The sequence below is a fragment of the Rhinopithecus bieti genome, unplaced genomic scaffold, assembly GCF_001698545.2.
Source record: "Rhinopithecus bieti isolate Rb0 unplaced genomic scaffold, ASM169854v2 scaffold_1673, whole genome shotgun sequence".
NCBI lineage: Eukaryota > Metazoa > Chordata > Mammalia > Primates > Cercopithecidae > Rhinopithecus > Rhinopithecus bieti.
In genome coordinates this window covers 8,515,995-8,535,440 of record NW_016804690.1, presented here as the reverse complement: position 1 = coordinate 8,535,440, position 19,446 = coordinate 8,515,995, and the positions used below count along the sequence as shown (strand labels likewise).

General features: G+C 34.2%; 1 protein-coding gene across 1 annotated transcript in view; it reads right to left on the bottom strand.

Moving 5' to 3' along the window:
- Positions 1–19,446, bottom strand: part of USH2A (usherin) — an 821,881-nt gene that overhangs the window by 742,538 nt on the left and 59,897 nt on the right. The window contains exon 3 of the mRNA XM_017870028.1: positions 15,193–15,325. Within this exon, the coding sequence (XP_017725517.1) occupies positions 15,193–15,325 (133 nt within the window). The remainder of the gene's footprint in view (positions 1–15,192; positions 15,326–19,446) is intronic.

Sequence of the window (19,446 nt, the reverse complement as noted above, 5' to 3'; positions counted from 1 at the left end):
ACTAGATTCTAGTCTCATTAGTTGTGTTTAAGGTTTTTTCTGCAGTTTAGACAGACTCTGCTTATTTCTGTGAACCATCCAGTGATCTCTGACTACTATTCAAAAGAAACAAAATGAATGGGTAATGTAAAAATCTGGATCAATATTCTAATTCTGGGCACATACTGGGATTGTCTAGCAACCCCACATCAGCTTGGTTCCAACAGTTGCCCAGTTCATGGAAAGTCTTCTAATTTAGTTTAGTTGTGATAATTTTATTTATTTTGCTTTACTGTTGTGGAATATATTGCTGTTATACTCTTTGTGTAGGATAAGCTTACTGAATGTTTTCTTAAATTTAATGAATTAATTAAATTAAATTAAATTAATCTTCCAGATATCATCTTTTGTCAGAAGTCAAGCATTCTGAATGGACTTTGACATACCGACGCCTTCTGATTGAGTTCCTCTCTACCCCAAAGACAAAAGACCCTAATTGTTAGGCAGGAATATCATCACCCCTATTCAGGTTGAAGAAGTTTGCGAAGATGGATCTTCATCCCTCTACAACCCTTAAGGTTAAGAGCTTTCTTGTAAAAAGGAGGGGGAAATTGTTGGAGGCTTTTGAAGCAGAGTAACTCCATCTTGAACAGGGGCTCCATAAAATAAAGCTGAGGCCTACTGTGCTGCATTCTCAAGAGGGTAAGGCATCCTAAGTCGCAGGATGAGATAGGAGGTTGGCACAAGACACAGGTCATAAAGATCTTGCTGATAAAACAGATTGCAGTAAAGAAGTCAGCTAAAACCCATGAAAACCAAGAAGGCAATATGAGTGACCTCTGGTTATCCTCACTGCTACCCTCCCATCAGTACCATGACAGTTTACAAATGCCTTGTCAACATCAGGAAGTTACCCTATATGGTCTAAAATGGGGAGAAAATTCATAAATAATCCACCCCTTGTTCAGCATATAATCAAGAAATAACCATAAGAAAAAAAGGGCAACCAGCAGTCCTTGGAGCTGCTCTGCCTGTGGAATAGCCATTCTTTATTCCTTTACTGTCTTAATAAACTTGCTTTTAATTAAAAAAAAAAATTTTTTTTGGACATCAGTAACAAAACATAATGCATTAGTCTGTTCTTGCATTGCTATAAAGAAATACCTGAGACTGGGTAATTTATAAAGAAAAGAGTTTTAGTTGACTCATGGTTCTGCAGGCTTTACAGGAAGGATGGTGCTAATATCTGCTTGGTTTCTGAGAGGCCTCAGGAAGCTCACAATCATGGCAGAAGGTGAAGGCGAAGCAGGTACGTCACATGTGGAAAGCAGGAGCAAAGTGGGAGGAGGTGCCACACACCTTTAAATAACGAGATCTTGTGAGAACTCATTCACTATCATGAGGACAGCACCAAGGAGATGGTACTAAATCATTCATGAAAAATCCACCTCCAGAATTCAATCATCTCCCACCAGCCACCACCTCCACCCTGGGGATTACAACTGAACATGCATGGGGACACAGATCCAAACCATGTCATTCTGCCTCTGGCCTCTCCAAAATTTCATGTCCCTTTCATGCTGCAAAATACAATTATCCCTTCCCAACAGTCTCCCAAAGTCTTAACTCATTCCAGCATTAACTTCAATGTCCAAAGTCTCTTCTGATACAAGGCAATTCCCTTCTACCTATGAGTCTGTAAAATAAAAACCCAGTTATTTACCTCCAAAGTATAAATCAGGTACAAGCATTGGATAAATATTTCCGTTCCAAATGGGATAAATCAGCCAAGCAAAAGAGGCTACAGCCCCTCTGCAAGTCTGAAGCCCAAAAGGGCAGTCATCAAATTTTAATGACTCCAAAACAATCTCCTTTTACTCCACGTCTCATATCCAGGCCACATTGGTGGGAGGAGTGGACTCCCAAGGCCTTGGGAAGCTCTACCTTATGGCTTTGCAGGGCTCAGCTCCAGTGGCTGCTCCCATAGGCTGGCACTGAGTGCCTGCAGTTTTTCCTTGCTGAGGGTGAAAGCTGCCCGTGGCTACCATTCTGGGTTCTGGAATATGGTGGCCCTCTTCTCACAGTTCCACAAGGCAATGCCCAAGAGGGGACTCTGTGGGGACTCCAACACCACATTTCCCCTTTTCACTGCCCTAATAGAGGTTCTAGGGCCATGAGGGCTACGCCCCTGCAGCAGACCACTGCCTGGACACCCAGGCTTTTCTGTACATCCTTTGAAATCTAGGCAGAGGCTCCCAAGCTTCAACTCTTGCATTCTGCACACCCACAGGCTTAATGCTGCATGGAAGCTGCCCATCCATTCATTTACTTGGAAAATGTGTATTGAGTAGCTACCATGTGATAGGCAATCTTCTGGCTCCTGGGATATATCAGTGAGTGATGCAAATTTTAAAAATCTTGCTTTCTCTTTTATATTATAGAGGGAAAAATAGATACATTCAACAAAATAAGTCAACCGTATAATACATTACAGATGCTAAGTGATATGGAAAAGAATAGAGCAACATAATGAGACCCAAAGTGGGTAGTTGGTGTTTGCAGATGTAAAAGATACCTGGGGTACCTTAAGATGTCAAGCAGATGAAGAGGAACCAGTAAATCAAACTGAAACACAGCAACTAGAAACTCAGAGAGATGATGGAGTGTTAGATGCCAAGTGAAGAACGTACACCAAGGAGGAAGGAGTGATCAACTCCATTAAATGATGTTAATAGGTCAAAAAGATAAAAGTTTGAAATTAACTATTAGATATATAATGTGAAGGTGAGTAGAGATTTGACAAGTGTAGCTTAAGTGCAGTGGCGAACTAAAGTCTGACTATAGACATTGGAATTTGAAAATAGGAATTAAAGGCTCCTATGGTTGAATATACTTTGGTGAAGTTTTGCTAAAAGGAGAGCAAATAAATAAAAATGGCTAGTGGAAGAAATGGGGGAGGGTCAATAATAATTTTAATGGAAAATAACAACGTGCCTTTATTCCCTTGAAAATGTTCCATTAATACAAGAAAATTTTACAACACAGGAGTAAATTGGAGAAAATGAGGCAAGAATATTCTTGGTCAGATCTATTAATAGATGGTTTGTCAGTGGTGGATAAATATAGAAGTGGAAATCTATAGAAGCTCTTTTATTCTATTTGTTAATTTTTGTAGTGAAGTTGGAGGTCATATAATCACTGATGATCAGGATAAGGAGAAAGGAAAATGTATAAATAGCTGGCATAAGACAGGAAAGTGAATGAATGAGGGAAATATGGAATGATTACAGGGCAGCCTCAGGAAACATAGGAAGCTCATGGTCGTGAGTTTAAGGTGAAAGAGTCATCCTGTTTGGGTATATTTAACCTGTGCTGTGGTAGTGCCAAGATCATAGGAGAAGTGAAGAAAAAAAGGCAGGGAAGTCCAGTTCCATGAAAAGAAGTGGTTATAATAACCAACCATGAAACTTAAGCTAAGTAAGGAGAGAAGAGAACACATCAAAAAGTGAGAGATAGTGGAAAGTTGTTAAATCATTTGAAGATCCCAGGAAGGCTGAGGAATTTTTGGACTCAGGGTATAAGGGGTATACACTGATCAATATGATTATGTATCTGACAGAAAAAGAAACACAAGAAATGCATGTGCTATACAAACTGAACAAACAGAGCTGCTGGGTGCACTGAGATTCAATGATACCACATGATCATTAGCAAAACAAGATCCAATTGCTAGATTTACTTTAAAAAAGTTTCAGTTTTAAATATTAGCAGTAAACAGACTTCAGGTAAATCAAATAAACAGATATAAAAGTTAAAAGTCAAAGATAAAATTAGGACCCACAAAAGCTGACAATCCCCATGAAAAATTAGAGGAGGTAATTAAAACGTCAGTGCCTGAATTCTACCAAAATAATCTTTGGGGCCAAGTAATATGCACCTTTTTTGTTCAGTCAGTGACCAGCCATAGCTGAAACAATCTAGAGGGTTGGAGAGTTAAGTACAGACAGAGTTGTGCCAAAGAAAAAAAGGGGTATAAATTAGATGTTGTTATAATAGTTCAACATCTGCTTTAAATGTAAACAGTTGCAAGGGACCATCACTTTGCTGTCAGTCTAACAACCAAAACAAGCCAGATAAGCCCTAAAGTCATCATTTGTTAATCCATCAAAATGTAGAGTGCACACAAAAAACTAAATGAATTAAATTCTAGAAAGTAATAAGCCTTTCACAAGGAACACAAGCATTTATTGGATATATAACTCATTGGATAAGACCCAGGATTGCTCCCATACTTAGCTGAGAGGTGAGAAATAGAGGATTCAGGCATAGAAGGAGTAAGAAGGGAGCAGCCATATAGAGGCCAGAATGACAGACTAGAATTCTAAGCAGGCCCCACCACACATGTGTCTAACTATTTTCAATTCTATCCACAGATACCTGAAACCAGTAGTGAGGTAAATAATATTAAAACTGTAGTAAAGCCCACATACAGATCAACTTCAAATCAGTTTGATATTTTTTTCTTTTCTACTGCCCACCCCATTCAAGAGGTCTCATAGAACCAGCAGTGCTCTTCTTTGTAAAGGGAAAACACAAAATATAATTTACTGCAACCTCTTTCATTCTTTTACGCAAAGTGTTTATCATACAATAAAAACATTTAAGGCACATCAGAAATCAATATAATGTGGCCCTTTGTAAAGAGAGGAAAGAGTCAATAGAAGGAGATACAGACATGGCCCAGATTTTGGAATCATCAGATAGGGATTTGAAAATACCCATGATATAAAAGCTAAAAGATCTAGGGGTGACAGCAAATAATATATGTGAATAGATGAGTGAATTTGAGCCAATAGATGAAGTCTACAAAACGTAGTCAAATGAAAATACTTAAAATGAAAAGTAAAATTTAGAAATCAACAATTTTCTAGATGGGCTTAGCAGCAGCCTAGACAGAAAACGGAAAATGATCAGTGAAATCAAGACAAGTCAAATAGAAAATATCCAAACTGAAACACAAAAAAGAGTGGGGAAAACGAAAACAAAGGAACAAACACAAGTGTATCCAATACCTATGGGACACTTTCTAGTGCTCTAACATAAATCTAACTAGAGTCTTATTATCATAGAATGAAGAAAGAAAATGAAGCAAAAAAAGGAAAAAAAGAAAGAAAAGTTTGAAGATACAATTATCAGAACTTCCAAATGTAATGAAAACGCCAACTTACAGATCTAAGAATTCAAGCAAACCTCAAGCAGGACAAATATATGAAAACCATGCCTAGGCATGTCATAGTCAAACTGATAACATGAAAGATAAAAAGAAAATCTTAACAGCATCAAGTGGAAAACAATATATAGGCCAGGTGTGGTGGCTCACACTTGTAATCCAAGCACTTTGGGAGACTGAGGAGGGTGGATCATCTGAAGTCAGGAGTTCGAGACCAGTCTGGCCAACATGGTGAAACACGGTCTCTACTAAAAATACAAAAATTATCTGGGCATGGTGGCATACACCTGTAATCTCCACTACTCGGGAGGCTGAGGCATGAGAATCACTTGGACCCAGGAGGCAGAGGTTGCAGTGAGCCAAGATCACACCACTCTCATCCAGCCTGGGTTGACAGAGTGAAAGACTGCCTCAAAAACAAACAAGAAAATAAGCAAACAAACAAACAAACATATAGTATACAAGAAAACATTTATATAAATAGTGGCTGATATCTCACCAGAAACAATGAAGGCAAGAAGACAATGAAACATTTTTGAAGTTCTAAAAGAAATAAAAGTAATCAATGTAGAATTCTATATCAAATGAAAATATCCTGCAAAAGTAAAGACATTGTTACAAAAACTGAGAGAATTTGCTTCAGCAGCCTGAGCTACAAGCAATGAAAAGGGAGGTTCTTCAGGTTAAGAAGAAATAACATCAGGTGAAAGTGAGGATAAACAGGAAACAACGAAGAACACTAGAAAGGGCAGATCTTCAAAAAGACAGAGAAACAGTTTTGTGGGGTTTACATAGACAAAACACAGAATTTTAAAATATCTGCTATGTAATGAATCTAAACTGGACTTTTTTTCTCCCTCATCCTAAGTGAATTTTGATTTTCAGCCAAAAAAAAAAATTAAATATGGTCATGGCCATTATTTTAAAATACTTAAGTATCACAGTCACTAAACTTAAACAATAACTAAATTAACAATAATATTTATGATAGCAAAATTTTATTGAATACCTAACATGAATCAAACATGTATTATTTATAAGCTCTCTGATCACCCTGAAAAGTATGTAATAATAAAACACATTTTATAAATGAGAAAACATATTAGGAAATTGGATTGAGAAGTTAAATTATTTGCCAAAGTCACTTGGCTGTTAAGAGCAGAACTAGAATTCAAACCCAAATCTGTCTGATTCTAAATCTCATGCTTTGCTTATCAGGCACTAATTCTTATAGTAATAATAATTTGTATGTACAATGAGTTAAACGTCCAAGGAATGCTTGTGTTTCCTGAATCCATGTGACAAGTACAGAATTTAAAAGACTAACATTTTCAAGACCGCCCTCTATAGTATACATATTAGGCATCTCTGGTTGTACTTGTTACATTCATAGACTAAATCTATTCTGAAAATGCTTCCATTTATTATTTTGTCCAAAATTGGAAAATATTTTTAATTCTTATTATAAAATTGTAGTCTACTGAAAAAAAATTGCACAAAAAGAAATTTAAAAGGCAATTATTTGCAATCCCACTCATAGAGATTAACATTACTAACATTCTGAACAACATTTTGGCATATTTCCTTCCAGACCTTTAAATAATATATATATATGTTTATAATAACACATACATTAAATGTATAGAATTTTGTACTATGCAATCTTGTTTGTTTCATGTAATAACACATCATGAACCCATTGCCATGTACATAGAGACATATTTCATTCCTCTTGATGGTGTATACTATTCCATAGTAGGCATAAATTATTATTTATTAAATCAATTCCTTTTTGAAGTTTTAACTGATTCCAGTTATTTGTTACTTTAAATAATTCTACAATGAACATTTTGAGTATGTGTTTAAGACTTCATCTAATAATATTCTCGAGATAATGTCCTGGAAGTAGAAATCTTGGATTAAGTAGCTTTCGCATTTTTACTTTTGATAGTTTTCCAGGTTACCCCAAACTCTTTCCAACATGGGTATAATCTCTTTTTTAGTTCTTTCCAAACTATCAAGTACAAAATGATAATCATTGTTTGAATTTCAAATTTCCAGTTTATTAGTCAGATGATCCAATATTTTCCTTTAGTGTTTCTGAACATGGTATCATGCTAATAAGGGTCCTTAATATGCTAGAATTATAGAAACATTTGCCTCCATTTTCCTCTACTACCTTATGATTGCATATTTTGCATTCAAATTTTAATTAATCAGCAATTTTTACTTAGTATGGTTGTGAGAGCTACATTAGCCTCTTTTTAAATATATAACATAACTTGTCTGATAATATTGCTAGATATCTTGTCTACAATGTTCTGAAACTAACTTTAAGTAAACTCCTCTCTATCTATATACTGTATTCCTGTACTTTTCTTCCATTCCATTCTCTTAATCAATTTCAATAATTTTAAGTTTCTTTTCTTTTATCTAATTCCCAAAATAATTCTCTCTGAAAAAAATTAGCATGATTTCAGCTGAACTAAAATGGAGTTTGTATATCTAGCAGAGGTTAGAAATGTGAACCCATGGGAAACTGGTAGAAATTAGAAGTAGCATTACAATTTTAGAATCAACTACAAGCATAGGGGCTAAGACACACAACACTGAAAACACAGAAAGGAAGACAAGTAGGAGTTAGCTTTAGACTATGATCCTTTTCTTCCCTGCATATTCACTTTAACAGACACTCAACAAATATTTATTGATTCCTTAATGACCAAAGATCTTTTTAAGAAAGTGCTATGCACATTTGAATGTATAATGTAGTTTCTCACCTTTAATCGACAACTAGAACTCTGTTGATAAATGAGTTCAGAAATAACTCGGAAAAGTTTTGATTCACATAGTTCTGTAATTTTAAATCCAAAATTTGGAGAGCTAGTATGGTTTATTACCATGATGACATTGGTGACTCCTCATAACTACGTATCTGCTAACACAAGTGCTCTAGGTTATATATCCAACTGGAAGCACTAAAATAAATCTACAACTAAAAGAAAATGTTCTAAAAAGGAGTCGTCACACTTTGGTTGATATAGATGGTCTAAGGTATTTCTATTTGTATGTATAAAAATCAGCCTGATCAAATCAGATTATACCACTAATAAGGATAGATGAGGGTTCATTAAAAAGCATGCATTTGGTCCATTGATTAATTTTCCAGGGAAAGCAATGACAAGTCCTGCAGTAACAGAAAGTGTCACTGGCAACACATTTTTCTAGGCAGTTATGCTAGAGATAAGACCCAAAGAAAAAGCTCTGTAGTAGCCAACACTCATGTGGAAGGTTGTTACTTTCTGAGTGCAGAAACACAAAACCAAGTCAAACCTAATCAGAGAAAGACAGAAAAGATCCATCTTGTTCTGCTGTAGGCCTTCATTTGATGTGCTTGTGTTTGAGGCAGTGTCTGTTCCCAAGCAGAGACAGCCGGCCTGGCACTGCATGAGAGCTCCTTTAACTCAGTTCTGTAATCGCTTGCACAATTACCTCTTTTGAATGAAACCATCTTGGATATGGACAAAAGTATGGAGGACAGTGACTTAATTTTTTGATTTAAAAAAAGGAGCAAGCAACAGAAAGAAAATGATTTATATTAAGTCCATAGGAACATTCTGTACCTATCTCTTTTCTGATTAGAGAGGTGGCATGGAGCCTGGCTCATTAGGCAGAAGTAATGAGCCAGTCTATATGCCATCTCTAATTAGAGAAAAGATACAGCAGGCACGACTGTACATATAAATTGATAGAATAAAGATAAAAGTTATTTAAAATATCTTTTTCCTTCTGTAGCTCTTAAATGACCAGAACGTAAAGGAGAAAATTGTAATAAAAACTAAATAATATTTGAAATAAACTGGTTTCCTGTTACATGTTTTCTAATCAGAAGTGAAATTTATTTCTACACAGTTTAAAAATAACATCTTCAGTTCACACTGTCATTTTGAAGCATTAATCCAACATTTAGTATACTGAAGTAGAATAGAAGCAAGCCATTTTAACCCTGCAGGGCATAGTGGACTAATTTATGGCACTATCAAATACTTTGAGCAACATTTGGTGCAATAAAACACTTTTAGAAGTACTAATGGGGATTAAATATTGAAATAAGGCTCACAAGATTTAATGTGTTATTTAAAATTCTGCACACAGAGTATTTCATAAAATTATACAATATACTAATTACTCAAACCAAGTTCCTAAATATATAAGTTCCTTAAAATATTGCTTCTTCACATACGTTTAGCTTGATCTAAGAGCATAACAAACTAAAGTAATAGAGTCTTCATATTTTCTCTTTTGATTGGTAAAACAATCATATGGAAAGATAGTGTTATCCCTATCTTATTGTTTCACAATAAGAAAATAGATGTTCAAAGAGTTTAAAAATAGTTACCACTTAATGCACATTTACTATACAACAAGCAATATGTTCTAAACATACATCATCTCACATAATTCTTATAAGATTCCTATGAATTACATATTAAAACACCATTTAATAGATTAGAAACCAGACTTAAAAAGAGAAAATATTTTGATCAAAGAAGCACACCTGGGTGATATTTAAACCAGAGCTTGGCAATTTAACCACAGTGTTTTGAATATCAAAAATATATACCTTCTTTTTTAAAACTAGACATTGGTCTAATAACTCAGGCCATAGAGAAAACAAAACTAACATTTTATATTATTTTGGAATTAATAAGTGCATCAGATAAAATATCTATAGGAGGTATTTATGGCATGTCCAATACATACATTTATTACAAACATTCAAAAAGAGTTGAGTTCCTGATATGTGCAAATGAAAGGACTGTGTACCTATTAGAATTAATAATGAGTTCGACAAGGTCACTGAACATAGGTAAATATAAAAACTGATTATATTTTAAAGTAATAGTAACAAAATTAGAAAATGAAGTTCAAAAACAATACTAAGTATAATTGCATGAAAACCAACAGGCCAAAAAGCCAGAACACTGACAATACCAAATGCTGGTGAGGATGTGGGGCAACAGGAACTCTCTTTCACTGCTGATGGGAATGTAAAATGATATAGTCATTTTGGAAGACAATTTTACAGTTTCTTACAAAACTAAACATATCTTACCATACGATCCAGTAATTGCGCTCTTTGGTATTTATAAGCTGAAAACTTATGTTCACACAAAAACCTACACACTGATGTTTATAGCAACTTTACTCATAATTGCCAAAACTTGGAAGCAACCAAGATGTCCTTCAGTAGGTGAATGAATAAATCAACTATGGTATATCTAACCGTTGAATATTATTTAATACTAAGAAGAAATGAACCACCAAGCCATGAAAAGACATGGAGAAATCTTACATGCATATTACTCAGTGAAAGAAGCCAATATGAAGCTACAGTATTTTTTATTCCAACTATATGATATTCTGGAAAAGGTGAAAATACAGAGACAGTGAAAAGATCAGTGACTTTTAGGGAGTGAAACTACTCTGGAGGATACTGGAGTAGTGAATACTTGTCATTGTACAACACCAAGAGTGAACTCTAATGTAAACTATGGACTGTGGGTGATAATGATGTGTCAATGTAGGTTCATCAGTTGTAACAAATATACCATATATTGCTCTGGTGAGGGATACTGACAATGGGGAAGGCTGTGCATGTGTAGGAGCAGAGAGAATACTGGAACTCTCTACACTTTCCACTCAATTTTTCTGTGACTCTAAAATTGTTCTAAAAAATACAGTCTATTAAAAAGTAAAACCAATGAATATGTTTGAACAAGTTTAACAAATAGGAGTGAGACCTCTATACAGAAAACTTAAAACATTGCTGGGAGAAATCAAGGAATATATTACATTTACGGGCTGGATACTTGATATTGTTTAGATGGCCATTCTCCCAAATGCAACTTAGTAATTTAAATCTCAACAGAATTTTAAATGAAAATTGAAAACTGTTTCTAAAATTCATATATAATAGCCAAGACAATCTTAACATTAAAAAAGTTGGAGAACTACTAGATATGAAGACATGTATGAAGCTACAGTAATTAAAACTAAATATTTTGATCCAAGTGTAGTCAGACAGATGATCATTGGGGCAGAAAAGAAAGTTCAGAAACAAATCCATCTTCACATGTACAGATACCGGATTCATGACGTTACCACTGCAGAATGGTAGAAACAATGATTTGTTTCAAGAAGCAAGGTTTTCTAGGTTAATTATGCATTCAGGTGGGAAAAAAAAATTGACCCCTACTTTATATAATCTCAAAAAATCTATTCCAGATAGAACATAGACTAAAATTTGAAAAGTAAAATAATAAAGCTTCCTGAATAAACTGTAGGAGAATATCTTCATGATATCAGGGTTTGCAAAAATAGTCTAAACAGAACACAAGAAGTATTAAGTATAGAACGATGACTAAATTAGACTCATCAAAATTAAGAAGCTCTGCTTATCAACAAATACCATCAAGAGAATGAGACTATAAGCCTTAGCCCAGAAGACCATATTTGCTATCATGTACTTGTCAAATAACTCATATTCAAAATATTGAAGACCTCCAATAAATTATTAAGAAAAACACAAACTGTCCAATTAAATATTGGCAAAAGGCTTCACAAAAAAGCACATACACTTGGCAAATAAGCCCATGAAAAGATCTCAGTATCACTAATGATCAGGAAATGCACTACCTGGCTACCAGAATGACAAAGAATGATAACATCTGGCAATACTAAGAGTTGGTAAGGATGTGGAACAACTGAAATCCTCAAATATTGCTTGTTGGGACACCCACTTTGGAAAACTTTTCAGAAGTATTTCCTAAAGCTAACAATATAACTGCATACACTATGGAAAAATCTCATTGGCATAGTGTTATGCAAAAAGAACACAAAAGAGTACCTACTTCATGATTTTATTTGTATGATAGTTCAAGAATAGGTAACATTAATCTCTAGTTATAGAGGGCTACATTGATGCTATTCTGTTTTTACCTTTACAGTGGATGTTCATTGGGGGACTCTGAGATTCTGGAAATGTTCTACAACTTTTCTAAATGAGAATTACACAGGTGTACATAAATATTAAAAACTCATCAAGTTATACCTTTAATATTTATGCACTATCTTGCATACATGTTTTGTTTTGCTTAAATCTTAAAAGATTACTTTAAAATGTCTAGACCACAAAGTTCATAAGCCATCTAAAAACTGAAGAAAACACATGCAGCATAATATTCTTAACATAAATGAGTTTTTATAAATAAATAAGGAATTATAGAGTATAAATATGGACACATTGTATGAATAAGGAATTCACAAATGAAATGCAAATTATCAAGACATATGTAAAAAGCTACTCAAAGTCATTAATGGCCAAATAATTCTAAGTCAATATTCAACAATATTTTTCACTTAGAGGAATGACATGGGTGAAAAAAAAGTGGATAATTTTTAAGGTTAGTTAGTGTTTAAGGAAACAAGTACTTGGCTATATATTTTAATGAAGTTATAAATTTTCACAGCCTTTCTGGAGGTAGCCTGTTGTTATGCATTAGAGCAATCTCTGTAATATGTATTAAAATATAAAATGACCATGTACTTCAACCCAGCCATTCAATCTCTATGTAATTATTTCTATTTTAGGGAAATAATTATAATAACATTAATAATAATAATAGTATTATTTACGCCCAGGTGTGGTGGCTTATGCTGTAATCCCAGCACTTTGGGAGGCCAAGGTGGGTGAATCACCTGAGGCCAGGAGTTCGAGACCAGCCTGGCCAACATGGTGAAACCCCATCTCTACTAAAAATACAAAAGTTAGGTGTGGTGGCACACACCTGTAATCCCAGCTACTCAGGATGCTGAGGCAGGCGAATCGCTTGAACCTGGAAGGCAGAGGATGCAGTGAGCCCACATTGCACCACTGCACTCCAGCCTGGGGGACGAGCGAAACTCCATCTCAAAATAGTAATAATAATAGAATAATAATAATATTATTATTTACTAATATAGTTTAGTATACATTCTTGTTTTTTTCAATATATAGCATATATGTTATCTTCTTAAATTACATGGCAAATTTTTAGTGTGAGAAAATATAAACTACATAGTCCAGTTAATTGTATGTTAATATTATTTCTCAGTTTTCACCTAATACTGTATAGTCCTACTTTAACAATGCTGTACATTAAAATCCAGCCCTATGCCCGAGAGAGAAAATATAGTTTATATACAGGCATTGTGCTTAGCACTTCATTCATTCAATCATTTAACAAATAAATATTGAGTATCTACTACATGGCACATGCTTGAAACACAGTAATGTTTTATATGACGTTGCTTCATTTGATCCTTACATTGGCTCTATGAGGTATCAATATTATCATCATCATCATTTTAAAGTCAGGGTGACTACACTTCAGAGACATTAAAATACCTTGCCAGCCATATAGCTAGTAAGTGAGGAAATGGGATATGAACTCACGCAGGTTGGCACCAATGTATAGAATATTAAGGAACTGTGCAATCAGGTAACTGCTCAAATACATATGTATGTATGTATATGTCTATGTATATGATTGATAGGTTGATAGTTGATATATATAAATAGGAATGTGGATATAGACACAGATATATACATATATGTAGATATATATAATATTTTCTATAAAATAACTGCTAATTATACTGAAACATTAAAAAACCCTAAATGTTCACTATAGGAACTGAAGAAATATGGATAGCAACTATACAATTGCACACAATGCAGCCATCTTAAATGAGAACATATATCTAAATGAGAAGATACATTGACATGGAATGCTGTTTATGACATTTGAAGGAGAAGTATTTATTTTTAGAGGGCTCAGAGAAAGCATATGTATTGTAATTTTATTTTGGAAAATATATTTATAACTATATCTCTAGCTAAAATGTACTAAAATCTGGAGGAGTATAAAAAAAAGTTCAACTATATCTATCTCTGAAGATGGAAATATGAAAAATACTTTTTATTTCCACAGAGTTCTGTATGTTTAGATTTTTTTTATAATGAGCATATATTATATAATAATATAAATAATATTTTTATTTTAATATGTAGGCATTTTAAAGACCATTGTACTAGGCATTTCAAGATAATTTCTTATTTCAACTTCTGGTTTTATTCAATATATAGTATATGATATCTTCTTAAACTATATGGCTCATTTTTAATGTAATCAATGTAAACATTAGTCCAGTTAATTACATATTAATACTATTTCTCAGGTTTCATCTAATACTTTGTAGTCCTACTTTAACAATGCTGTACATTAAAATGTAAACCCCTCAAAAAAGAGAGACAGAGAGGAAATACAATTTATTACACATTGAAATTACTTAAAAACTAATCAGAATAAAGAAGTTTCTATTTGAAAGCTTCCCAAATGTAGTAAGTTAAATAGTAGACCCCAAAAGATCTATTATCCACCTGGAACCTGGAACTGTGACCTTAATTTAGAAAAAGAATCTTTGCAAGTATAATTAAGGAACTCAGGGTGAGATCCTCCTGACTGTGAGTGGGCCCTAAATCCAATGACAAGTGTCCTTATAACAGAGGTAAAGGGGAGAAATTTCAGAGGAGAGGGCCACATGAAGGCTGAGGCAAAGATTGCAGTTGGGAAGCAGCAAGTAAAGCAACACTAAGGATTGCCAGCAGCCACCACGAAGAGGGAGACATGGAGTGAATTTGCCCTCAGAGCCTCCAGAAGGAACCAACACCGCTGAACCCTTAATTTCTGACTTTCAGCTTCCAAAACTGTGAAAAAAAAGTTTTACTTTTATTAATCTGCCACCCAGTTGGTGGTAATTTGTTCAGTAGCCTTAGAAGATGAATACATGTAAATATTTTAAAATATTATTTGTTTGACGCATTTTTAAGAACAATGTAATTGGATGAAATAAAAAACATTCTGAAGTCGGAAACTTACCATTTAAACTCTGTCCTATTTGCACAGTACCAGATGCAAAATCTGTAATTGAACCACTTAGAGTTCTTGCATCGAAAGGTGTATGATCCTTCTCCACGCCATTGATAAAGAAACTGATTTTTGTCTGATGCACCTGTAAGAAATTACTACCGTTATTATTTTAAGTGCATAAACTTTTATTTTATAATAAATACATTTCAGCAGTTTTTCTTAATTAACTTTATTTCTTCTTTACTTTGTTCAGTTGGGAAGACTGAAAACAGTATTTTAATAGCTCAATGATATCTCCTTGTGTTTATCTAGATATAAACCTATATAGTGTCATTTTGTGCTGTGATGATATCTCCCAGTGTGCTCACAGGTGTACATAATAGTTGGTCCAATACATATAACAGCTCTGATTGCCATGCTTTTACAGGGTTTTTGAGGATATGTTACTTCTTTATACACAAATTAAATTTGTTATGGCTATATTTGGAAATAAAGCAGAATGAGTACAAGGGGGAGAAATAATTAAAACCACATATAACAACAAAGAATGATATGTAGATATAATTCAAGCTACTAGGATCAAATATTTCTTGAATTTACTGTCTTGGGTATTGGTATCCGGTTGGTGATTTTCAGGTCTACTTTCCCAATGTAGGATAACAAAAATGTGCCAATCATATTCTAGACTAATCAATCAAGCAAGTAGCCTAATAACTGCATATATTAGGGATTAGCATTTTTTTTTTTCCTGTAAATAGCTAGAGAATGTTTTTTTCTCTGCAAGTCAAATGATTTGGTTCTGTGGGCCAAATGGTTGCTGTCACAACTGCCCAACTCTAATGCTGTAATGCAAAAGCATCCTCAGACAATATACAAACAAATGAGCATGGCTGTGTCTAAATAAAACTTTATTTATAAAAATAAGTGGCCAGCCAATTTGACCCACAGGTTGTAGTTTAGTAACTCTTGGATTACATGATGAAAAAGCTATGGGATTTTTGTTACGTGACAGGAGCCCAGAATAGCCAATTCTATCAAACTTTTATGCAAAACACCCATAGATACCTGCACAAAATCTTTAATTGCATACACTTCTAAATAAACTAATCAGCTGTTTGGACATCAACTTTATCTCTGCAAATAGTCTTTTTGTTCAAATGCTTTTAGCTTAAATGTAAAAGGAATAATTGGTACTCTAGTGAAGAAGCTAAAATGGCAAATAAAAGGGTCTGGAAAGGGGAGGGGTTGAGAGGGGGAGGAGAGAGTGAGATTTAAGGTCATGCAATGGAAAGGTTGGATGCTAACATTTTAATTAAAATGATAGCAAACCATTCAACATGCTATTCTGCTATGGACTTTGAATGATAATGATGTATCAATGTAGGTCCGGCAATTTTAACAAATATATCGCCACTCTGGTGCAGGGCTTTAATAGAGGGGGAGGCTGTGGGTACGTGGGGGTACAGCATGTTTGGGAGATCTCTGTACTTCCCACTCAATGTTGCTGTGAGCCTGAAACTACTTATACTTTTAATGCTTTTATGTTAAAAAGACTTGCAATAATTAACGAAGATAAACATTTATTCTCAAACATCTTAAAATCATTATGTGAACTATTGCCTTAAAAATCTTTTCAACATCCCCCCCAACAAACAAAACAAAAGAAAATAAAAAACCAGGAAGTTAATACAATAATTACTTGGTAATATTGATTTTTTCAAAAAGTTACCCAAAATGCCTTTTCTCCATTCTAACTACCCTACTTTCATTTAAACCATGTTCTTTCTTAAATCCATTGATCTAGTGTTGCATTTGATTTAATTTTAAAACAAAGCTTTAATATACCTCAAATCATATGCCAAGTCCTCAAGGGCCTGGATATATTCCGCTTTGTTGGGTAGTGGGGCTGCATTTTTTTTTTTTTTTTTGCATCCCATTTTTTACAGCCTGTTACTGTCATTTGGTGTTTGACTGTTATCATTATAAAAGATACAGGCTTTTCTACTTTGTTATTTGTAGCATTATCTCATGTTTTACAACATCTTTGCACAACATGCAGGCACATGAAATATAACTAGTGAAAAGTTCTCGGTGGTATTAATGCATAAAAAAGAATGTGGTTCCATCTCTACTGTCTTTACCCAGCCAAAAGCTGATGAACAGCCAATTTTCCTTTATCACATTAGCACAGCCATGAGGGAAACACATTTGTTCTAGTCAGCTACACTAAAGATACTATTACCAATCTAACATATACATGTTTTATATCAGCAGTATTCTCAGAGCATGAGAGAGCCAACAATATATTAACACTAGCATGACAGTTTATTTAAGAAAAGAAAATTGTCTCTGTAGAGGGACAGAAGTTAGAAATGTATGGCTAAAGCTCAGTGTCACTGGTCTAATAAAGGTAATAATTCTTAGGCTTTCTTTATAGCAGGTAACACTCCTGTGACAGTTCTGTCATATCATTCAAATAAAAATGTTGTCTTTTACAAGTTTAAGTGCACCTTTATTTTGAGTCAGATAGAAAGCATGTTTTTGATTTTCTGTATTCACCGTATTATATCTGTTGTCAAGAGTTCAGGACCTTCTTTTTTATCAACTCATCACATACTTGCTTAGTAGAAGAATTCTGTGTCACTTGCAGTGAATTCCAGAAGGATATTTTCACTTTGTAGGTACTTAAATAATGATTAATGATGATCCCAAGCCACTCTCTTCCATTGCCCCCTCCCCTACCAACCACCTTTCCATGCATAAGATTAAATCTTCTTTGGTTTTTCTGCACCATGTTTTATGTTCCAAGATTCTCTAAACTACTTTACAATTCTGATCTGGGGCCCCATCACCCTGAAGCTGTAAAGACTGAGGTGGATTTTTGCAATAGCTCATTCTGATGGTCCCCTTGCTAGTTATTTAAGGGAATACATACAATGGAATTTCTGATTTGTGAAAAGAAAGCCTTTTGCTACAATAAACTTCGCACCTATCTCATTCTCTAGCCCTATGAGGATAAGAGGCGCTTGTACATGTTTATTGGTGTGTCTTGAATGAATGAATTGACAAAACCAGTAGCAGTTGTAGAAAAGTCTTTAAATCCCCTTCATAAGAGATCAAAAAACACTCTGGAAAGAAGATACGGAGAAGGTCATGCTCAAATCTTCATTCTCTTCAGGTTCATATTTTATTTTAACCACCTTTTTGGTCACATTTGTGTCCCTGTGATAGATTATACTCATCCCTTTGAGTGTAAGAGTACACTAGATTTTTTTTAAGTAGAATTCTTGACACTATCCTCCCACTCTCATGTTTGATTAGTGAGAAATATAATTCAAAAGTCCAGAAAGTTACATAATAACTCAGTAGCTACCAAGGGGAAAATAGAATCAAGTCCACCTAGACTAGAGTAATTTTCCACAATCATCTGTTCCATTGAAATGCCAGATCTTTGGTGCCATTTTACTCCTGCTGGCCATCAAAACTGAAAGAAACTGCTGACTCAGGCTGAGAAATAGAGAGACAGAGTACCAGTGCTGAATATCTTACCGGATAAATGGCATTCCCATTGCCTACATTCTTCTAAATTAAATTGAATTCATAAAGCATCAACTCAGTACCCACAGTGGCCCTATGACCTACACCAACAAAAGTTAAGTTGTCATCCTTTCTCTCAAGGAGCTTGTATGTATGATAACAACAGAATACATTTTAATATACTAGATAGTGTTTGAATCACAATAAATGATGATGATTGTTTCTAACTTAAATACTGAATCTTAATGCAGTCAAGAAGGATTATCTTTTCCAAGGAGTTGCTTTGAGAAATTATGTCTTAATTTGTTAATATGTGTGGTGTATAACATATTTTTGGACCTTCTCTCTGTAATTTGCTTTCCCGGAACCAAATTAGAAGCTTCCCAGGAAGAGCAGTTTTATTAATTTGGAGGGCCTCATTTAAAGCAAAACCTTTTTGTGCATTCAGAATAACACCTTTCTAATAGATTAACATGAAGTGATTTGACAACATATCTTAAATTTAAATTTACCCTCAAAAGATCATGATGGATGATACGAATATAAGGAAAATAATTTTGAATGCTAAGAAATTCAAACAAAAAAGAAAAACCACTGTCATATGAATCAGAAGAGAAAACTTTATGGAGGAGAAAAGTCTTGGACTTTCTGAAATAGAAATTGCCCTGAAATAGAAATTTCTATTTCTAAGTGAAAGAAAGATTTGCATAAAAAGATTCCACTATT